The sequence below is a fragment of the Ipomoea triloba genome, chromosome 3 (genome assembly GCF_003576645.1).
Source record: "Ipomoea triloba cultivar NCNSP0323 chromosome 3, ASM357664v1".
Classification (NCBI taxonomy): domain Eukaryota; kingdom Viridiplantae; phylum Streptophyta; class Magnoliopsida; order Solanales; family Convolvulaceae; genus Ipomoea; species Ipomoea triloba.
This window is the reverse complement of record NC_044918.1, coordinates 3,357,034-3,380,209: the sequence shown is the minus strand read 5'-3', so window position 1 is coordinate 3,380,209 and position 23,176 is coordinate 3,357,034. Positions and strand designations below refer to the sequence as shown.

General features: G+C 35.8%; 3 protein-coding genes across 4 annotated transcripts; 2 read left to right on the top strand and 1 right to left on the bottom strand.

The window, feature by feature from the left end:
- Positions 1-1,441: 1,441 nt before the first annotated feature.
- On the top strand, positions 1,442-6,505 carry LOC116011912 (transcription repressor KAN1). 2 transcript variants are annotated; one of them, XM_031251344.1, is made up of 6 exons: positions 1,442-2,789; positions 2,915-2,991; positions 3,631-3,676; positions 3,847-4,033; positions 5,668-5,767; positions 5,863-6,505. In XM_031251344.1, exons 1-6 carry the CDS (start codon positions 1,832-1,834, stop codon positions 5,932-5,934), a joined length of 1,440 nt encoding a protein of 479 aa, XP_031107204.1. In that variant the 5' UTR covers positions 1,442-1,831; the 3' UTR covers positions 5,935-6,505. The 2 variants fall into 2 exon arrangements, with proteins under 2 accessions (XP_031107204.1, XP_031107203.1); XM_031251343.1 differs by having other exon boundaries at positions 1,443-2,789; positions 5,665-5,767.
- Positions 6,506-10,631: 4,126 nt separating this feature from the next.
- LOC116014195 lies at positions 10,632-14,557 on the bottom strand. Its single transcript, XM_031254196.1, has 3 exons — positions 14,157-14,557; positions 12,634-12,871; positions 10,632-11,131 (listed from the first exon to the last, which is right to left on the bottom strand). The coding sequence occupies exons 1-3, from the start codon at positions 14,445-14,447 to the stop codon at positions 11,007-11,009; spliced, it is 654 nt and encodes a 217-aa protein (XP_031110056.1). The 5' UTR covers positions 14,448-14,557; the 3' UTR covers positions 10,632-11,006.
- Positions 14,558-16,387: 1,830 nt separating this feature from the next.
- LOC116013246 (pre-mRNA splicing factor SR-like 1) lies at positions 16,388-23,153 on the top strand. The gene is made up of 5 exons (XM_031252902.1): positions 16,388-16,754; positions 17,681-18,091; positions 18,999-19,079; positions 19,515-19,586; positions 21,957-23,153. Exons 2-5 carry the CDS (start codon positions 17,801-17,803, stop codon positions 22,809-22,811), a joined length of 1,299 nt encoding a protein of 432 aa, XP_031108762.1. The 5' UTR covers positions 16,388-16,754; positions 17,681-17,800; the 3' UTR covers positions 22,812-23,153.
- The last annotated feature ends 23 nt before the right edge of the window (positions 23,154-23,176 follow it).

Genomic DNA, 23,176 nt, shown 5'->3' with positions numbered 1-23,176 from the left:
CATTCAGTGTTAAAATTGACGCACCGTTAAAATGGCGCACCTTAAGTGTTAAAATGACACACTTTAAGTGTAGAACTTATGCACGAACTGATGCACCTTAAGTGTTAAATTGACGCACCTTAAGCGTTGAGAAAACGCACCTTAAACTTTACAATTAAGCATCTTAAGTTTTCAAGTGTAGAACTGATGATGCACCTTAAGTGCTGAAATGGCGCACCTTAAGCACTGAAAATAAACACCTTAAGCTTTCAACAAATACGCAAAATGAACAAAATACCACTACTTTTTTCCAAACATTGTTCAATATGGATGGTTGATTTTAGCAAGATCTATGTCTATCATCCACTTCCACTCTCACGTGTCACCTAGACACTCCATCTGCATTTGATATATATATATATATATATATATATATATATATATATATATATTAATTAATGAGTGTCCAAGTGCAAATGCAAAACTGCAATGTGTATTAGCCTATTAGCTTATTAATTAACCTTCTTGGTTTGATCGAATCAATTAGCCATGAGCAATTTAAGTTGCCTTACCTTCTTATGATCCTTTGTCGACTAGGGTTACAAGGGAAACTTTACTCAGTGCGCACTTTCGGGTAGTGGCTACAAGTTTCCCATGTTACTCAAAAAAAAAAAAAGAAAAAAAAAAGTGCATTGTGTAAAACTACAAAATGCATCCTCTAAAAGCGCACCATGCAGAACTACAATTTACAGTTTTGTACAGTGCACTTTTACACTTGAGTGTGCTTTCTGACTTGATCCGTCTCTTTTATATATATATATATATAGCGGCTAGAGTCTCTTGTTTTGGTGGTAGATGGGGGCAATAAACCCAAAATGGGGAATGGATCCTCACTTTGGTCACATTATTAAAATCAAAAAACTTGACTAATGATCCAAATTGATGTTGGATGTGTTTATAGTAAGAGGTTGGAGTTGGTGTGTTGGTAGAGTAGGGGTAAGTTAAAAAGAGAAGAAAGATGAGAGAATTGAAGAAGTAGGTTGCGTTGAATAATAACATTATCCTGGCTGCCCATTCTATAGCATGGAAATGGAACGCCTTTAAAATTCATTAATGTCCTGGAATGATAAAGGGAGAAATATATGAGCAGTAAAAAAGTAAATGAGATGAGAAAGAAAAGACAAGAGGTAGAGAAGAATTGAAGCAAAGAGGGTGGGGGAAAAAGAATCACAGAGAGGAGTCTCTTTCTCTCTCAACCATTTTTTTAACCCGTCCTCTACGGGGAAGTAATCGAAAAGGAAATCAATCAAAAAGTGACCCTTTATCTTTTTTTTATTTTCTTTCTTAAATAAATAAAAAAAATTTGGTTTGAGAAATAATATAATTTTATATATTAATGCATTTGCAGCTGTTTTGCTTGTTTTGACTAGTGAGTATAGATGGATAGAGAGACCTCATTGTTCTAGTGTCATTTTCCGAGATATACTCTCGAGGAACACCACACCCAAATCCTCCCCCTTCCCCTCCTTCTTCAATTCTCCTCCTTTTCCATTCCATTCCATTCCTTTCTGGAATTCCTTTTCTTTTTCTCTTTAATTTGAATTTTCTTTCTCTCTCTTCCTCTAGCTTTATCTCTCTCTCTCTCTCTTTCTTTCTTTCTTTCTTTCTTTCTCCTTCAATCCTCTAAAGCATCTTCACTAAATCAAGAAGCTGCGGGCACAAAAGAGAGCTAGCTAGCTTTGTAGAAAAGGCAAAAGGGAAGGTGAGGTAGCCATAGTTGCAAGTTTTGTTGAGAGGGAATACAATACAATATATAAAAGAAAGGGAAAAGAGAGAAAAAGAAGGTGAAAACATGCCCTTGGAAGGGGTTTTCATTGAACCCTCTCGTTCCAATCCACTTCCTGATCTTTCTCTCCACATTAGCCCTCCCAATAATAACACCATATCGTCTTCCCCATCCTCTTGTATCAATGAATTGGTAGCCGCCGCCGGCGGATTCGATCTCCCCACCACCACTAACCACCACCGCACCAACAGTACCTCCGCCGCCTCGTCGCAACAAGTGTACCCGGAGCTGTCGTTGGCGAGCCCGACCAGCACCGCAGCAGCGGCGGATGAGGTTGTCCGGGAGGCGGAGAACCGGTTCTTGAGAACCGGCGGGAGGGAACAGCCTTATCCTCCGCCTTATCATCTAGGAACCCATACTTTTCAGAATAATGGTTCTAATAATAATAATAGCAGCAGCTGCAGCCAGATGAGCAACATAAATCATGGGGTTTCACTGCTGGATGTATCGGACGGGTTGAGGCCCATCAAGGGCATCCCGGTGTATCAGAACCGTTCATTCCCTTTCCTCCCCACCATGGACCATCATCACCATGGCTCTAGAGAAAACAAGGATCCCAGCAAGATGTGCTTCTACCCAATGCCGCCGCCTTCCACCTCTATTTCCCACTCCCCTTCCCCCTTCTTTAACCCCGTCGTCGATCATCTCTCCCTCTTAAACAATCCCTCTCCTTCCTCCTCCTCCGCAGCCGCCGCTTACCGGAGATTCAACGGCCTCTCCTCCGCCTACCAGCTCCCCCACAACCAGTACGGCGGAGTCGGAATCGGAGCCGCCGCTAATCACCACCATCACCATCACCACCATCCTCACCACGACGCTCCGCCGTCTCACGGCATGATGATGAGATCGAGATTTCTCCCTAAGCTCCCTGCGAAGCGGAGCATGCGGGCCCCAAGAATGCGTTGGACTAGCACCCTCCACGCCCGCTTCGTCCACGCCGTCGAGCTCCTCGGTGGCCATGAAAGTGGGTAAACAAATAAATTCATCCCAATAATCTTTAATTTTCTCAATTACTTAATAAGTCTAGTTAACTTGCACCGCTTAATAAAAATCTTACAGTTTCTTGTTTGATTTGATTTGATTATAAAGGGGCAACTCCGAAATCAGTACTGGAGCTAATGGATGTTAAAGATCTCACTCTAGCTCATGTGAAGAGCCATTTGCAGGTACCACCAAAACTTAAAGATAAGAAAAGAGAAAGGGAATAATTATATTTCTTCTTCTGTTCAATCCTCTCATCTCTCTCTCTCTTTCGGGTGGGTTGAGTTGAGGAGCTCCGGCACAGTAGCCGATGAGTGCAGTGAATGAATGAATTAAAGAATACACAGTAAAAGAAGTCTGATTTTCTGATGGCAGAGATAGAGAGAGAGAGAAAGAGAGAAAGAATAGTGTAACAGACAAAAGTAAGTCATCATTTCTCAATAATACAGCCTAGCCGTATTAGAGTAGTAGTGTTAAGTTTATTGTTATCAAACATCGACCTCGTGACTAATGACCACAAAAAAACATTATCAGTACTTCACAACCTCAGATTTATGCCTGCACGCACCAAAACTCATCTCTCTCTCCCCTATCTATACATATGTATATGTATTCTAGCTCAGAAGAGAAATGGAGGGCTTGATTTTTTTATTTTATTTTTTTTGTAAATCACGAGGTGTACTGGGTTTTTCTCTGTCCATCTTAGGGCCTGGTCCAAGGGAGATAGAGGGCTTGATTTTAGGTGTTCTATTGATTTGATTTTGAATGAAAAGAAAAATGATGGATTGTCTAAATTTAATTTGCAAAATGGTTTCCCAATGCAGATGTATAGAACTGTTAAAACCACTGACAAGCCTGCTGCTTCCTCAGGTAATTCATACTTTGTTAATTTTAGTCTCTTTTTAGCCTAATCATTATCGCATATTCATGCAGTTTTGTTTTTTTTTTTTATTCACCATACAACTCCATCCAGAAATGCATGCATTATTGCATTATTTAAAGGAGATTGAAATTCAAGTTTTTTTTTTTTGGTTTTGAAGGGCAATCCGACGGGTCAGGCGAAGAAGATCTCACCGTTCTGGGAAGCACCGCCGGCGGCGGTGGCAGCAGCGGCGGCGGCGGGATTCGGCTCATGGATCAAAGAGGGGCGGCGGATGGGTCGTCGTCGCAACTCGAACCAGATTTCCCTAACTCAACTACCACCACTCTATGGAGCAACTCTTCAAGGTACGATCAGATCAGAAACCATTCATTCAAATTAATGGAGCTGAGTAGTATCATTTAAGTTTCTTGAATTGTCTTTTACATATATCCCACTTTTTGAAAAAGAAAAATGGGAAAATCTTTAGCGAATAAAACGCGCACGTACAATCAGCAGCAGCAGCAGCTAGCAGGTGACTTTTAAGAGTAATGGAAAATTGAATAGAGAGAGAGAGAAAGAGAGAAAGAGAGAGAGAGAGATTTCAATTCATTCCCTTTTTCTTTTGCATGAATCTCATCAGAAATGCAAACGCACGTCCACCATTTTCGCAGCAACAAAAAGCTTCCCCTCTCCAGTCTCCCCTCCCCAGCACCTTCAATTCAGCTTTTGCTTTTCTTGTCTTTCATCTCTTTTAATACCATTCTCTATCTCATAAATCCATCTATCTATCTATCTCGTACCTAGTACAACATATACCTTTCTACTGTACACACACATATATATATATATATGTATATGTCTATCACGTACACTGCAACACATATTTTGCACCATATTTGCGTAGTGTTTATGGTATATACAGTGGGATATATATGATAAAGTAATGATGGAACAGTAATGGTTATTAAGTAGAGGATTAATTTTTTTTTGTCAGACCACGAGGTGTCCTGAACATGCCCTAACTGTAAGAGTCATTTTAAGTCTGTACTGGCTAGATTAATTTTTTCATACTAGAAGGGGTTCAAATTCCATGCCTCTCTTAAGGAACGAAAGTGCAAGGTCACTCAGGTTAATCGAGCTGGTTAAGTAGTAATGAATTAGGAAAGTAAAAAGCAACCATTGTCTCACTTTTTCAGTCTTTTTTTTAATTAATAAATATAAATTAATGCATTTTGTGTTTATTCTGTTCACGAGGTGATTTTAGCATATATGAGCAGAAAGGGACCAGAATCTTGACTTAAGTGCTCTCCTTTTCTCAAAGTAGTATTTATATAAGCCATCCATTGTTTTTGTGTGCGTGTGTTTGTCTTTGTGTGTCTTTTGATTCAAAAAATAGACATGCACAGTATATATATACACACACATATACATTACATATATACATACACACCCACATATACATATAGAGAGAGAGTTAAACCTTATTTGGAATTTTGGATCCATAATCTTCTCTAAAATGTCTTTAATTTTGTCTGGATTCTTGCCCTCTTCCCCAAGCTAATTATATTCTCCATCTTGTCTTTTTTATTACTTTTAGATTTTATATATATAGTACGTTTTTGTGTGTGTATAATATAGGTATAATATATTTTTCATATATATAGTTTTTGTGTGTGTATAATATAGGTATAATATATTTTTCTTTCTGCACACAGACACACATATATAAGTGACTGTGACTTACCTCATCCATCCGTCTCCAGGTGGAGCGGTGAAAGGTCCCGAAGTTTAAATTTATAAGTGTGTGTGAATGATGTCTAGCTAGTTTTTTTGGTATAATAATTAGATATTTTGGATTTCAATTTGGGATGGGTCTCAAAGGGCTGCTAATATGAATATATGATTAAACCTTGATTAATTAGAGATTATGTTTGTGTATATCCAGCAGTAGCAGAATTCAATTATATTGAAAAGAATTTTGTGCTAAACTTTTCAGTAGCAGAGAAGGATGGCTACAAACTAATAGTTCCCAGGAGAGCAATGGGTTGATCAGATCATCATCCTTTCCAACACAACAAAGATGTGGTCACCCGATCGACGTATGCACACAAAACCTCTTATAAAGTGTATCATACTTATGCCACTGAACTATATATAATTTAACCATATTTTTACAAATTTCATCATTTTGCAGGACTGCGAAAAGAACCCTAGTTTGGAATTCACATTAGGCAGGCCAGACTGGGTCCAAAAGGAACGTGACTAAAACAACATTATTGAACCAAAGCGAGCTACACAATCCACTATCCGCTAGCTATCGTCTGGTTTTGGGTTTTATTAATTAGGTTATTCTTTTTGTTTTACTTCTTCCTTTTGGTTTTTCTTTTTTGGGAATGAATTGAAAGAAGAAAAAAAAGGAATGCATTATTCGATATATATAAATATAAAAAAGAGGTATTTCTAGCTAGCTAGCTTGAACTGCTCCATCCCACATATATATATATATATATATACTTGCATTCTCAGCCGACAGACAGCCAAGGTTTTAACCTAAGCTACTAAAACAGCCATGCACGTATACCTCGTCCTCATCCTTCTTCAATTCCCTTACTTTTTGTTTTTGGCTTTGTCTGTGCTGAATTACTAGCTAGCTTAGTGAAATGCAGTTTGAAGATATATATATGATTATCTTCCTGCGCGGGTGCAGAAGATGATGTATGCATGGCGGAGTATATATATAATTTGCTAATGTTTGAGGTCAAAGAGATTTTCAATACAAAGAAGAATTGATGAGTTTTTGGGAATGAAGATAATGTTGTCTGCTGACATTAATTCAATGGTTGCATTGTGGTATATATAGTATATACAATAATTAACTTGTATATATTTGTTTTTGTATGTGTTACGATTCAATATAACTTTTGATAATAATCATAGAGATCTAAAACTAAGGTCAAGATGATAACATATCAATATAACTTTTGTCATAATCCCATGTATAAATTCAAAAAAAAAAATCTCTTAGTTAAATTTCTTTAGATGTGAACTCAAAATAAATAAATAAACTATTAATACTCCAAACATATATGGATACTCTTTATATTAGGCATTGTAGGAAAGAAAATAAATAAAAATAAATGTCGAATCTAAAATTCATTATTGTTCCTCAGCTCGATCTTATAGTATCACAAATAATCCACTTCACAAAATATACATTACTCTCATTCTCGACCGGGACACCATGAATGTGGCTACTAGTAAAATTTATTAGATTTCTCTCTCGAGGCTCCGGCCCCTCTTGCACACCAAAAAAATTACTCTCATTTAGGGTCCATTTAGAAACTTGAAAAATATTTTCTGAAAAATATTTTGTGAAGAATATTTTAATTTTCTAATATTTGGCTGAAAGTCGGAAAATTATCTTTCCTGTTTGGCTAAAAGTTAAGAAATTGTATTTTTTTGTTTGGTTTTTTTAAATGAGCATATAATAATAATAATAATAATAATAATAATAATAATAATAATAATAATAATAATAATAATAATAATAATAATAATACTTAGTAGTAGTGGTGATGGTAGTTGTGGTGGTGTAGTATTGATGTTAGTGGTTATGGTGGTGGTGATAGAGGTGGCGGTTGAATTGTGTGGTGGTGGTGATGGTTATGGTAGTGGTGGTGGTAGTGTGTGGTGTGGTGGTAGTAATAATAATAATTTGAAAAACTAGCTTGCAGAGAATTGAAAGAAAAGAGAGATTGGAAAATAAATTATCAAGAAAATGTTTTCCGAATAAAAATCTATAAAGAAATTTTCGCTAAATTAGACATTTTCTATTGACCAGAATGATTATTTTTCTTTGCCATTATTTTCTTTGAGTAGCCAGACACGGAAAATCTAAAAAATAACTTCCAAAAGTCATTTTTCGAGTTTCCAAACGGAGTCTTAATGTACTTATTTTTTGTGGAGTTGTATGTGACATTATTCCAATTCGGTCTCGTATGTGACACACCCAATTGATCCTCTATAAAAAAAAAAATGGTTAATTAGAAGAAAGATAGGATTGCCTATTTACTTGCCCGGGAATCCCTTTCTTTATCTGTTTGCTGGGTGTGGACCTCCGTTCCTCCCCTTTCATTGTAAACCTTTTATTATCTGAAGCTTAATGAATGTTCCTTTTATCTTAAAATAAAAAATAAAAAAATAAAAATAGATATATAGATAGGAGTCACCCGAGCACCTAGTGCCACCTATTGTATAGTATGTGCTGATAAGATAGCTTAGCCAACCAAATCAGTAGCCTAATTATGCGTTATTATATAGCCATATGCAAAATGTTCTTTAATTCCCTAATTTGGTAATGGAATAGCTAAAAGGTCTTGAATTCTATCAACTTCACATTTTAATTAAAATACAACACATTTTTCAACTATACACAATTCAAAACATTACCCTATATTGCTCTACATGTATCACGCTTGAAAGTTGAAACAACTTATAAATTGTTGTTAATCGCCATCTATCGAAACCCTAACCAATCAAAAACTCCATTTTATAAAAATATGAAAAATGAAATTCGGTCTACAGTCTATGTATATTTCGTGGAGTATATTTTTAAATAAAGCATTATATTAATTAATTGTAACGCAATGGGGTAATTCAAGTGACAAGTGAGCTCTCTTTATGGGAAGAATTTCGGGAGAACCCGAATTTGACGATTCCCCATGGGCCAGTTCCTGTGCCTTTCGGAGCATTGCAAAAAAACCATCTGGCATAAGGTATGGGTCTTTGCATTTTATAGAGAATGAGAGATATTGTTAGTGTAGCTATGGCAAATTATATTGTGTACACTATTGACATAAGTTAAAATTTTAATATATTAAATGTATATTATTTGTGTATTAAAACTTCAATATTTGAAGATTTATTATTACTTTCAGTACACAAATAATGTATCTCCAGTATATTAAAAATATATCTTATGTTAGTGATGCACCTTACAGGATGGACCATGGTCCATGATATAATGATTGGTGTCGCTATAGTGCCGCAAATTATACAGTAGACCATGGTTCAAAACAGTGTCATTTCTTTTAATGAAAAGAAACGACATTCGTCCGCACCGTTCTGTGTAAATTAGCTCTATTTGTGTAATATATTCAGTTTCATTTTATATAAAGTGCAATTTCATTTCAACACAACTACAGTTTCATTCGACATTATACACTCAAATATGTGAAACCGTTATTCAGTATCATTTTATATACACTATAGTTTCATTACAACACAACTACAGTATCATTTTGATATAACTACGGTTTTATTGAATAATATATACACTCAAATATGTGAAACTGTTATTCAGTTTCATTTTATATACAATATAGTTTCATTACAACACAACTACAGTTTCATTTCAATATAACTACAGTTTCATTCGACATTATACACTCAAATATGTGAAATCGTTATTCAGTATCATTTTATATACACTATAGTTTCATTACAACACAACTACAGTATCATTTTGATATAACTACAGTATTTTGATATAACTACAGTTTTATTGAATAATATATACACTCAAATATGTGAAATTGTTATTCAGTTTCATTTTATATACAACATAGTTTCATTACAACACAACTACGGTATCATTTCGATATAATTACAGTTTCATTGGACAATAGACACTCAAATATGCGAAACTGTTATTCAGTTTAATTTTATATACACTGCAGTTTCATTTCAACACAACTACAATTTTATTTCAATTCAACTACAGTTTTATTTAATAATATAAAAAGTTAAAAAACAAATGTGATGCAGTTTCATTTGAGATAAATTGTTATTTCATTTACGGGGCTCCGTTAAGATGTGACAGCAGTTTTATTTGATAATATAAAAATTTAAAAAACAAATGTGATGCAATTTTATTTGAGATAAACTGTTATTTCATTTACGGGGTTCCGTTAAGATGTGACAGCAGCCGTTTCTTTACTTAAACCAAATGTGTCGTTTTTTTTACCATGTATGGTCTACAAAACTATAGTGCGTAGTGGGTTGCGAGTGTGGAGAATTTCATAACACAAATCATTGGGCCAACCTTCATGGGCTAATATAATTGTTTGGACATTTGAATTAGTCAATTTTTGTTCGAGCAAATTAAAAAGATATTTACCACAACGCTTTATTTTACATAAATAACAAATTCTTCAGATACAAAATTTAAGGTGCAGAATTTCATAACACAAAATACAAAAATTCACAACATAAGACACATGCATATGCACTCGGCAAATTATGCTGTGGACCCATGTCCACCTTGCAAGGTGGACCTGGGTCCAAAACTACGTCGTTTTTGTCATCTTTTTTTTTTAATTAGTAAACATATTGTTGAATATAGAGTTGTCCAAAAATGTGCGAATGTAGAGGTTTCAAAGTGTGAATGTAGAGTATAGAAATTGTGAATGTAGATTTATGATTATGTGAATGTAGAGTTGCCCAGAAATGTGTGAATATTGAGGTTTCAAATTGTGAATATGGAGTATAGAAATCGTGAATGTAAAGTTTTGCATGTGTGAATCTATAATAGAGTTAAGAAGTTCTAGCAACTTGTAGCCCTGTAATGTGTGAATGTGGAGTTCTCAAGTTGTGAATGTGGAGTATAGGACCTGTGAATATAGAGTTTTGAATGTGTGAATGCATAACAGTGGTAATATAGTTACTAAACATATAATCCTGTAATGTGTGAATGTGAAGTTTACAAATTGTGAATGTAGAGTATATTGTAATGTAGAGTATAATATATGTGAATGTAGACCCAGGTCCACCTTGCAAGGTGGACCTGGGTCCACGGCATAACAACCCCTATGCACTCAGGGTGTACAGTGCACTGTGAACCCTAGTCCAGGGATGGTATAAGGATTGGTCAATGCATTTATAAATTTAATTTTACACATAATATAGTCCACAAAAACATGCTATCCAAAAGCTAGATGTTAGTACAGTTGTTGTCACCATCCTACTACCAAACCAAAACATGTTACATTCATTTGCAAAGCTTTACTGCTTCACTTGGAAACACACAATAGATAACACCATAGATCCAGTGAAGCAAGCCAAGCAATACACTGCCTCCAGATTTTATTGAAAACACAAGAATATAACTACTAAGTCATTTTCATCTCAACTTCTCCAAAAATTACCTCTACGAACTACCAACTTAAATGCCGGGAAAATGGATGTAAGTACTAAACCTGATATGCTCTACACACAACCCGCCAACATCTGCCACCAAATATAAGGCAAGCGAGCCTTCAGCTTAATCATATGAATGATTCATGTGGTGTGCTGAGTGGAGGAACGGGATGAAAATGCCGATGCTGTTGTGCTCAATGAACTCTTTGCAAGATAGATGCTCTTCTTTGTTAGAAGCCCCACAGTAAAGAAGAATCCGATCCAGCCTGGGCAAAAACTGAGTTTTCAATTCCGTATTCATGCACTGGATACTATACACTACAAGAAAAATATTTCAAAATGCACGTATAATTCACCAAGGAGCCCAATCCACAAGGCTACATGGTGGTTCCAGTTTTGAACGGTGTTTATATCATCAAACCATCAAGCAAACACACAGTACAGAAACTAGATGTCCATAAAGAATGTTCGATGGGAAGTTAACATTTAAATTTCAGGTAGAGTATAACACATGAAAGATCATTAGGTGTTGGAGGTTAACAGAATAGAATGCGTAAGTATTTACTTTGTCGAACTACCTATAACACCTATGAGTTAATTGCTAGGCCGTCACATAGCTCCAAACACAAAAAGCAAGAAACGAATGATCCTACACCAATGCAAGGATTGATGTAATGGAAACTAAACGGTAAGGAATGACTAAAATGCAAAAGCAAAATTCAGTTATAAAAGTTTCCCTGTTTATGTTTCGCTTTATCAAGTAACTCATTAATGCTAGCTCCTAAAGACAGCATTCTCTTGCAAAGATTTTTCCTTCTTTCTTCTGGATGTTATCCCACTCTCATTTACCTTATATCAGTACAGCTGTATATATACATAAAATTTATGATTATTTTGTGATCTCTCAGCAGAAACTAGCATCATAAACAGAAGAAAGGAATTTGACCAAAATGCTCTACTCTTTCTTTAGCATAGTCTTTTTTTAATATAAATCCAAATGAATGAGTTTATGTTTTGATATGTACAATCTTATTAAGCAATGGATTATTGCCATATTGCTTTGAAAACTTCTTCTCAATGTGAAACCTAATCAACAAATGAAAAGATATGCAGAGCTGAGATCAACTTTTTGATTTATCTGTGAATCCTGTACTCTTGTGCTTATTAAAAGTGATTAAATTTTGGGGGTGTATGCATGGTTATCCAGTATTGACTTAATCTGGACGCATAAATGACCCTTATAAACCAGAGATTCAAGCTTCACATACTCCATATAAGATATAAGAGATCCAAATCAAACCTCTAAAGTAATCTATATGCTTATTAAAAATCGGTGAAGTGATTATAGTTTAGGGGATGCACACATGGTTTTCCAATATTGACTTAATCCGGACACATAAATTGCCTGTAAAAACCACGAATTTGAGTATCACCTACTCGGCTACTCCACATGAGATACAAGACAATCAAATCAAACTTCAAGGTAATTTGTAGTTTGATGTAATTTGAGTTTTATCTATAAGATCAAGAGATATAAATCTTGAATAAATCTCTAGTTTGAGGTAATCTTAGAAGAAGATTAAATCCCAAAGCACAAATGCAGAACATCAGAAGTAGAAAAAGCAAAAAGATGGAAGTAAAGGAATCAAATCTATAGATGACTTGGAGCCAGTGGGAGAGAACCTTACAACTGCAAAGGACAACACATAAAATGCTGAAACACGGTAATATAAAAAAAGAAATCAGAGAAAGTACTATATTTGTTTACCTGCAGCTATGGAAGCAGTAATAATTGCTGAAATTGTTGCAGTTGAAATGACTAATATAGCTGCAAATAGTGCCCCAAGGTAAATGGCTATCAAACAGGCAAACAAAAGAACCAAGAACCCCCCAGCTACCACTAAAGAGATGACCAGAGATATCACTATTGCATTGACAGTAGCCGCAACAAAGAAAATCATAAACATTAGTAATCCTGTCAAACAAAAAAGGCCAATTGTCCCAACCTGCAACCAAAATTGATATTCCAAGAAACAGGTTAAATGAAAGACAACTAGGATTTGGAATGGTTATGGACAGTAAGTGCTACAGGTATACCAGTAGTCCCAAAACAGCCTAGCAATGACAAAAATTGGAACTTCACCTAAGTAACAGACTGAACCGACAAGATACAGTAGATGCTAATGACACTAGAAACTCTCTACTTGAAAACAAATCTATTAATACCATCTAGGGTCCTCCGAATATAGTGGTTTTGCCATGTTTAGTCCTAAACTTTCAAATTGACCACCCGTGGTCCTTCGACTTTCAATTTGTTATCATTTGTGGTCCAAGTTAACCACTCCTAGTCCTTCAACTATCAAATTTTAACCAGTCATGGTCCTTCGAGTAGGACCACAGCTGGCTAAATTTTAAAAATTGAAGGACCATGGGTGGTTAACTTGGACATGGTAACAATTTGTCAATCAAGTTTGGGACTAAACGTGGCAAAACCACTATACTCAGAGGACCCCATATGGCATTAACTCATCCAAAATAATAATAATAAAGCAAAACAGCAAGCATATTCCAGAATGTCAAATTTTAGTTGGAACTTATTCAATTTTTCCAACTAATAGCTCAACTGAAATGAGATCAATGTGCCAGACGCCCAGACAGCATAAAGCCCTGAACTTGCTCTTAATTTTTGCAGATGTAACCCAATATTGCTTTTCTTACTAGTTCAAGATGGAGGAAAATTTATGTGTAGCAATTTATCAGCAGGAAAAATAAGCTCAACCGCAATAAGGAATTAAGGATGCCACACCAGACTTGCACTATAAATTGCAAGAAAGAGTAAAACTTTGAGACCCCTGCTGATCCATCATATTCTAATGTCAACATTTCCTCTCAAGAGTCTGTATAGAAGTACTGGCACTTGCCTAAAACCCAGAAATTCATATTCCCATGTATACGTTTAATAGTAGTTTGAAATAATTTCTTTTCTCAAAAAGATAATTAAAAAAGTTTGAAGTTTAGCATTTTAAAGTTACAAAAAGTTAATTAATCAAACAATTATATTGATTTTATAACTAAGCCAAAATTGGCTATAGGCTAACTATTTTACCAAACAGGCATAAACTATTTTGCTACAAATGTACAGTACAATAATAGAAATATAGTCAATGCAATGTATATGACATCCTAGAGGGCAGTAGCTGCCTACTTTAAGGTAAAATAGTTTACTCTGTTAAATTCCATGACGTTCAAAGTAAAATAAAGAAGTGAACTTTTTCTCCAATACACACTCACAGAAAGAAGCAGAAGGGCACGGAAAGGACTTCCCCAGCGAGTCCAGGCGTGAATATTACGAGCAGTGTTCTGAGAAGCTTCGCAGAGCAAGGGGGCATACTCGGAGAGTTCAACCTTGACCCGGTGCTGAAATGTAGCGGGTGTGTCCGGCCCGGGGAACAAAACAGCGGAAATCAAACAGGTCAGAACAGCGGAAAGGGTGATTTCCTGTGCGTGAAGCCCTCCCTGTGTGGGATTGCAGAAATTGGAGTCTTCACTTTCACCAACCATCTCCTCTGCGTCCTTGCCCATTTCACGGAGTCATCAGGATTATACAAGTATACCCAAATGTGGCATTCTGGATGGTAATCACGTTAATCGATTGGTTGCATTGGTTGAATACTTGAATCTCTTGAGGATGATGTAAGGAGGTGGTCAATGCTCACTGGTCAGTGGTCAGCTGGAAGCTTTTTTTTATTATTATTATTTTAAATATTTTTAGAGCATCTTTATTGGAGTTATTCCGCGATTTTTGAAAAAAAAAATAAAAAATTAAGTGTAATTAAAAAAAGAAAGTGATGATGGAAAAAAAATATATTATTAAAAAAAAATACAAAAGCATATGGTCAGGTGCGCCTGAGACACGTTGGGCGCATAAGTGACAGCCACTCACATGTGATATTAATTTTGAGTGGGTCCCAAATATCAGAATTATCTCTTCATTTACCGGAAGAGCTTCTCCCTTATCTCTCTTGCAGCTTTCTCCTCCAAGATGGCATTTCTTTTTTTAAGAACCGTGAAAGCTCTTAGTCATATGACTATGAGATAGTTTTAATTGGCGTCAAAGAGTTTAAAAAATGTTAATTTGACACTACAATCATTAAATTTTTATTGATTTCATTCGCTCCAATTCGATTATCGGCTAGAACACATCGAAAATTTGTAGTTAACTTATTAAGGGTGTGTTTAGTTCAAATATTTAGAATATGAATGATAATAAGAATCAAATTCTTAGTAGTAGTAATAGTTTAAGTATGAATAACGCTCTTTTTCGTAGTAAAAAGGAATTAAAATTAAAATAAATAATTAATTAAAAAAAATACACAGACATGTGGGTATATTAGAATTCCATATCTATTTTAAAAAAAAAAGAATTCCATATTTAATGCATAGATAATGATCTTTTTTTATTTTTTTTTCTTTCTTTCTTCAAAAATAGATGAGTAAAAGAGGAATGTGTTTTGTAATTATAAAATGATTTGATTCAAATAGTAGGATAACAAATGTAAGTAAACAAACATGATAGTGAGTAATAGATTCAATAGTACCAAAAAAATATGATAATGAGTATCAAAACCCATAATAGAATGCAAAAGTCGTCAACCAAACACACCATAAGCCTATAAGCAGAAGGGCAATTTTGTCTTTTATAATTTATGCAAAAGAGGAAAGTTCAAATTGGTCTCATCGTTCGAACATTTTCTCTGTATGCGCCTCAACGCAGTTTCTCCGACAAATCCAACAAACTCATGCTCATGTAGTCCTCCATAATGCCCTTTCGTCCATCGTATCCATATGCATTACACTCATTCTCCAATACCCGGACGTACAAGAATGATGGAGAGGTCAAGAGGAGCAACAACGTGTGGAGGTGCCAAAAGAGGATTGAGTACTAGTAGTAGTAGCCATGGAGTTAGTAGTCTTTGCAGGTGGCCTTCGTTGTATGTGGGGCTAGGAAAAATGCAGACGTAGAATCATTTGAGGCTAAAGACACAAATCATAAATTAGTTTCATTCAAACGGCTTATTTGCATTATCGCTGTGAAACTAAAATCTTGTCTGCAGAGCCACCATCACATGCGACGAAGACGTTGTAGGTGGAGACGTCAAAGTTGTCCCATGGGCGGAGACAGATCTGTTTAAAAAATAATAATAATTATTTTTAAAAAATATTTTTAAAAATATTTTAAATTTGATGCGACGTTTTAAAAACCTAAAAACCTGTAAAGTGGACGAATTATTTGAAATAAGTTAATATTAGGGATTCAATTATATATATTTTTAAAATTTAATAACCTTTTTTTTTATAGTAAAATTTAATAACCTAATTGTATTATTATATGCTGATATTTGGCCCTTATTCCTAATATATATCATAATCATAATAATATAATAATAATCTGGATATTCCTAATATATATCATAATATCATAATCATAATAATATAATAATAATCTGGCTATATGAGTGAAGACGAACAAATCCCTAATTTCTAAATTCTACGGAGTAATTCCTAAATCTGATTTACAACGAACAGAGTGAAGACGAAGAGGAACCGTAGAACACCGCTCGGCGCCTCGCATGCTCAGCGACCAACGGACCTTGCCTGCTCGCCTCCAATCGAACACAGCTCATCACCAGAGATCCAAATCCCATCTCCAAATCGCCGGTCAGTTGATCCAAAATTCCATCTCCAAATCCCTAACCTTGCTCTTCACCGGACCAGAGACCAGAGACCAGTTCTCCATCTCCTGCCTCGCCTGCTTCCGGCTGCCTGCTCCGCCGCCTCCGCTCCTCGCATGCTCCTAGCCACGAACGGTCTCCTCTACTGTCGACGAAGGTACTCCTCCGGTCTCCTCTCGATTTCTCGGTTAAATTTTTCTTCGAGTTCTGGAAATTTTCTGATTGCTGGTTGAACCTTGATTTTTTTGTCTTCAAGTCAAAAAATTTTCTGCCGAACTTGATTATTGATTTTTTATTCTTAGATTTCTGATTTTGCTTGAGTGTTGGCGAAGACTGGAAATTCACGCCGTCTTAGGCTGTGTTGAACACTGCATTAATTTTTAGACATGGCTTTGCTTCACAATTATTGCTAACATAGCTGAGATTGATGTATGGGAGTATATGCTTGCGTGCTGTTATTTGTGTATCTATATGAGAATTATGATTGGTGATTTTGTCTTGCCATTATGCTCGTTTGCTTTTCATGATTGAGTGATGATTCTCTGTCAGGGAACTAGTATATTATCGTGTATAGTGTTCTGAATTATTTTCTGGTTAAGTTTTGTGTATTCAATTGCTTTGCTATTTTTGGGTTTGATGAAACATATACTGAGATTTTGAATGTGGTTTGAACCTATTTAATTAGACCATGAAAATGACTGTCAGTTATGAAATTTTTGTGTTTTGAATGGAACATGGTGCAGTTTTCAGCTTATTTTGACAAAATCCTTAAGAGCTATTTGGCATGTTCTCTTACAGTCAGGATTGGATGGATGTTTGCGCTAGAAAACTATGAAATGTTGGGAATTGGGATTTCTAAACCGAACCGAAACCAAACTATAATGTTAAACCGATTGGGAAAGAAATAAACCTTATACGGGTTAGAAGTTATATACTGTCTTTAAGTGCACCAAAATAAGCAGCTTACCAAGTCTTGATAATAACTGTAATATATGTTACCTTTTTTTTGAATATGTAATATATGCTACTTGTTTACACTTAATTGTATAATTGATTTTGTGATCTTAATTGCATTTGCTGCAGGTAGCTTTTGGTTTGGAAATCAAGTCCTGCTGACAATTTTCTGATTGTTGGCTGTCAAAGAGGCAAAGTTTATTGAATTTTTATGCTTGATTGACTAGTGGTGTGGGTATTTTATGAGATATGGCTGAGATTCGGAGTTCTGGGAAGCCAATTGATCAATTGTTGGAGAAGGTTCTGTCTATGAACATTCTTTCTTCTGATTACTTTAGAGATCTTTTGCGGCTGAAGACATATCATGAAGTGATTGATGAAATTTATAATCAAGTTGATCATGTTGAGCCGTGGATGACTGGCAACTGTCGGGGTCCTTCAACAGCATTCTGCCTTCTGTACAAGTTTTTTACTATGAAACTTACTGTCAAACAAATGCATGGCCTTTTGAAGCACCCTGATTCACCATATATCAGAGCTGTGAGTAGTCTCACGCTATCAACATGTTTGCATTTTCACTCTTTAGTGTTCATTTCTATTGTTAGTCATAATCTTCTAGTTTGCATGAAGGACTATCGCTAGCAAAGTCTTTTGCATCATCAATCTTCATAGGGGTAAATGCTCATTAAAATTTTAATATGCAGTTCATCTTTTAACTTTGTGACCTTTATTACAAGGTTGTAAAAGGCGCTAGGCACTCATCAGGTGGTGTGGATGGGCGCCTAGTCGCTGCGGTCGCATAGGTTCCTTAATAATTTTTTTTAATTACATTTGATAAAAAATAAAAATAAAAAGCCTAACCCTAGCCCAAAACTTAAAAGTTTAGCCCAAGCCCAAACTCTTCAAAGACTAAAAATCTAACCCTAATTTCAAGTCCAATAATTTCATATTTCCACCGATGAAGCATTACCATCTCTCTTCAACTTTAGCAATGGCTATGAGTAGATGACTTCCAAGCGGTGATAGCGAGCTGCGACCATGGGCTATGACGCCCAACCATCTGACAAGGCGAGGGGCTTTGCGAAGGCGATGGGTTAGGTGACGAACCACGACTATGATGGCCAATGGGTGACTATGAGGGTGTGAACTCCACTGAAGGCAGTGGCGACACACAGAGGATAAATGGCCGACTTGTCTGACTAGTTAGATGGCCGCCTGCCTGCCTACCTCAGAATATGCATCGGTCTAGTAGTGTGGTAGTGCCTATGTGGCCACCTAGGCCAATTTTTGCAACACTGCTTTATTATAGAATTATTAAGCTTTCTTTAATATGTGGAAATTTTATTTGACACATCAATAAGGATGGGTTTCTCTGTTGCCACATGCACATTTTACATTACTGAGAAGTTTGATGAAGGATCTGATATGAGAAATTTTCCTTTTCTAGGTGGGGTTCCTATACTTGAGATATCTTGCAGATCCAAAGACATTATGGAGTTGGTATGAGCCGTATCTTAAAGATGATGAGGTATGAACAATGTGTTTCCTTCCATCTCCTTTTGAAATTGATTGTTTTCTAACAATGTCATGTAGAGGAGAAATCACTTTCATATTTTAAATATGACTGAAAAATTTACATCTTAGTGCACACATCAGAGGATGAGCATTTAGTTGTTTCAATTAAATATGAAGGTCCGGGAGTACGAAGGTTTCCCAGGATGTCTGGCTCCATCTTTTATAATTGCATCCTACTTATGATTATACTGCCCATTTTATTTACTTAATATTCTTCTTTTGCTTCACTATGGTTTTACTGCATAAGTGATTCTGTCACTTCAAACTTCATCTTCACTTATGAAGAATGCAATATAGGATCCTTGTAATGTGTTTATTACATATGTTTATCATGCAGCACTTGCTTCCCATTTAAGCTCTAACCTTTTCTGTTTTCCCCTATTTGCAGGAATTCTCTCCTGGATCTAGTGGTAGAATGACAACCATGGGTGTATATGTGCGTGACTTGCTCCTAGGACAGGTCAGGTGCCAAATCATTTATCTGATAATTTACTTTGTTGTGTTTTTTTGGTTTTTAAAGTTCTTCACTCATACTGCTTCTTCAATTTCAGTATGTTAACAAGCTTGCACATTCATTTTTTCCATTATCTTGCCTTTGAGACACATTTATGTCTCTCTTCCTGTGTGCTTCTATATGACATCTGAGTTCAATACTTCTTGATAGGTTCTATATATTATTGGCAAATAGGATTTTATTTTTTTAGTGGTGCAGTGAAAAGTTTATGCCCCATGTTGCAGGGAAATTTTCAAGAATATGCATATACAGAATTTTCCCCCAAAATGTGCATGTTTTGAAACCTAGACAAAAATGTGCAGAGTGCATTTGTTAAATTTGTTAATTGGATAGATTCATTTACCTTATGTGCTTATATCTTTTTCTTCTCCTTTTTAATTTTTTAAATTTAATTTCTCCAAAACTAATTTTGCGAAATTTCTGAGAAATTAAAATTATAATAAACACATTATGTTCATGCATGTATACCAATTTTCTCAATGAAAAATATATTGCTTAATTTATTTCTTTTAAATAAAGCATAAACAAAAACTGTTTTTTCCTTTTTGTTCCATCCTATCACAGTATCACTACTGACATAGTTTTGTTTATATTTAGGGAAGCTGCGTTAATGAAATGCATTTTTTAAAAAGAAATATTGCTAAATAAAATGCATTTCTCTTAAAAGGCAAGCTCTTCCTTTGTTTTCCATTTTATATTGAAAGAGTAAAAGCATGCATGTGATATTATGGAAATTTAGTTGGGTGAGATCTTCTGCATCTCCCTCTAGGAAACCCAAAACTTACTATACAAATGATAATCACACCCAACTTAATTTGTGCATACTAAAATTTGCCCCTACATTTTTTTTTCCAGTTCTTTGGCTGATTCAATTAACGTTATGAGTTTTAATACTGTATTTTAATCTTTCATTCATTGTTAAAAAGTTAAACCGTCCAACGAAGATTTGGAGCCTACCTGATATTTTTAGAATATTTCATTCTTTCTTGCAGTGTGTGAAAATATATTAGTGAATGATGAGTAAACTTTGATTGAAAATAAAACGTAATTACTAAATACAATTACTGATTTCAATTAAATTAACTGTAGAGTCTAGACAATTTGTTTGTATCTAAATGCAAGGATCTGCACATGTCCATGTAATTTCCTTACAAAAAAAAAAAAGGCAATTGAGAGTATGAAATGGAATGCTTTATCATAAGGTTGAGTGAATTGTTAAATTGATTTATCTAGCTATTGGAAAATTGAAGATGATTGGTTAGTTCCTTTTGTCCTGCTTATGCAGTGACATTTCCCATCATTACTGATTGATTTCTGTAGAAGGAAGTTTTTTCATGTTAAGATGAGAACTGATTTTGCTAGGTAATGGCAAATTGAGGATGTTTGGTACTTCGGTTAGGCAATTTGTCCTCGTGTGGGGGCATTTCAAATATTACTGGTAGATTTCTATACACGGAAGCTGCTAATTTCATGTCAAGATTAATCTCCTGTGTATGTAACTTTATCAATGTTTTTCAGCATGGCTCAGACAAAGCTTAACCTGTTTATATGCAGATTTTATATCTTCCCATTAGCAGAGTTAACAGTAAACACTACTATTCATTACTTCTAATGAGATTGGATTTTTTTATGTTGACCACTTAAAGAAAAATTAATGTTTGCCTAAATGATGAGCTTTTCAGTCATCTGAATATCTGATGAGGAATGGTAAGAGTTAGTTAATGCAACTCTTCTTAGATGTTCATTTGTTAGTTTTAATGGTGTTCATTATGGATTTCTCATAAATTTTGTGTCTCTGAATAATGGAAGCAACCTTTTGTCTTGGTAAGAGTTCTCTAGTTCTTAGTTCTCATTTCTTCTCATCCTCCATTGCAATTGTGATTTTTTAATGAAGTCACACCTTTCTAAAATGATAAAATTTTCATTGACTGACTTTATCCCAAATCTTGAGGTTGCTAAAGACATTCATTTTCTCTACCAGAAAGCCTCTTTTGTAATTTTTTCAATTTTTGAACTATCAAGTTGCCAAGGAAATGATGGAAGAGCATGTGGCTACTTTTAGCACTGGCCTCTCAATCGTCAATTTGACTAGTAAAACTTATCTAGTGTCATTTTTTACTATTGTACTTGAATGTTTTGCAATTAAAATTTTTACTCTTGATTGATTTCAATTTTCAACTTTGACACAAAACATACTTGGAGTATTACAATGTTCTTTGATATGTTTGTGATAACTTTCATTTTCTCTGTATATGTATGTACTGCTACTTAATCCGACATTGATACAAGCACTAAACATTTTGTGCTTGATTGCAGTACTACTTCGATACACTATTACCTCGTATCCCAGTTCCTGTAATGCGTACTGTTGTATCCAGTCTTGAGAACATGAAGCTACCTACTAAGCCTTCTGGATCAACTGGGGATTCTACTCGAGGGTCTGAAGAAACTGCACGCCGGCCACCTTCTGTGAAAGCTTCCCTCTCTGTCTCGTTTGGTCAGCGTGCACCTCATCGTGCATCAACAAGAGATTCATCTCCTATCCGTCGTACCTTGACATCATCTCCCTATGACAGGAACGGTGATGATGCAAAGCGGTCTCCCAGCTATCGTCGTAGTCAAAGCCGTGACATACCTGACAGAGACAGGGATAAAGACCTGGACCGTGAGAGAGACCGGCAGCATGATAGGGATAGGGATCGAGAAAGGGATCGTGACCGAGACAGGGAGAGGGGTAGGGATCGGGACAGAGAGAGGAGGTATGATTATGATAGAGAGAGGGATAGGGATAGAGATAGGGAGAGAGGTAGAAGGCATGATTATGATAGAGAGCGGGAAAGGGATCGAGACAGAAGATATGGGGGGGATTATGACAGAAGGGGGTCCAGAGAAAGTAGAAGGGATCATCATGAGAGGAGTCGGAGCCGAAGTAGAAGTAGAAGTAAGAGTCAGAGCACGCATGAGCGAGGTGGAAGTCTTGATCATCGGCGGAGTCCTCCAGCACAGGATGGAAGCAAAGAGAGGACATCTGTTTCTAGCAACCTGGCTAAACTTAAAGATCTCTATGGTGACTTGGGTAGCAGCCAGAAGGAAGACACAAGCAATAATAGGGGGGCTAGGGACAGTGGTATGGAAGAGGTTATCCGACTCGGTGGCTCTACTTGGAGGTAGAGTAGAACCACCCCTACCCTCACCCTCACCCTCACCCTCACCCTCATGCAAGTTTTATGTTGAGCAGCTGCTGCTGCTGCTTGCTACCTATTGTCATTTGGCATAGCATCAACAGCAGCAGCAGCATGTATTATTAGACAACAAAGATAATACCATTTTCTTCCGTGTTATTTCCATTGGATATTTACAGTTAGTTCCCCACTTGATGGGGGAAGAAACATAATTGTTTGTCTAAGTTCTATTCATCAACTGTGCTGGGTTGTACTTATACTCCGTATCAACTACCAAACATTAGCTAGCTTATTTGAGTAATGGACCCAATTTTTATTTTATATTTCCCAATTTCCATGCATTGATTGTGTTAT

Excerpts from the sequence above, each read along its gene's own strand:
- LOC116011912 (XM_031251343.1), top strand. The coding sequence starts at position 1,832 with ATGCCCTTGGAAGGGGTTTTCATTGAACCCTCTCGTTCCAATCCACTT. Across the intron at positions 2,992-3,630 it reads ATGTGAAGAGCCATTTGCAG|ATGTATAGAACTGTTAAAAC; the intron begins GTACCACCAAAA and ends TTCCCAATGCAG. Across the intron at positions 4,034-5,664 it reads CTATGGAGCAACTCTTCAAG|TAGCAGAGAAGGATGGCTAC; the intron begins GTACGATCAGAT and ends TAAACTTTTCAG.
- LOC116014195 (XM_031254196.1), bottom strand. The coding sequence starts at position 14,447 with ATGGGCAAGGACGCAGAGGAGATGGTTGGTGAAAGTGAAGACTCCAAT. Across the intron at positions 12,872-14,156 it reads GTGCCCTTCTGCTTCTTTCT|GTTGGGACAATTGGCCTTTT; the intron begins GTGAGTGTGTAT and ends TTTTGGTTGCAG. Across the intron at positions 11,132-12,633 it reads TACTGCTTCCATAGCTGCAG|GCTGGATCGGATTCTTCTTT; the intron begins GTAAACAAATAT and ends GTTTTTGCCCAG.
- LOC116013246 (XM_031252902.1), top strand. The coding sequence starts at position 17,801 with ATGGCTGAGATTCGGAGTTCTGGGAAGCCAATTGATCAATTGTTGGAG. Across the intron at positions 19,080-19,514 it reads CGTATCTTAAAGATGATGAG|GAATTCTCTCCTGGATCTAG; the intron begins GTATGAACAATG and ends CCCTATTTGCAG. Across the intron at positions 19,587-21,956 it reads GTGACTTGCTCCTAGGACAG|TACTACTTCGATACACTATT; the intron begins GTCAGGTGCCAA and ends GCTTGATTGCAG.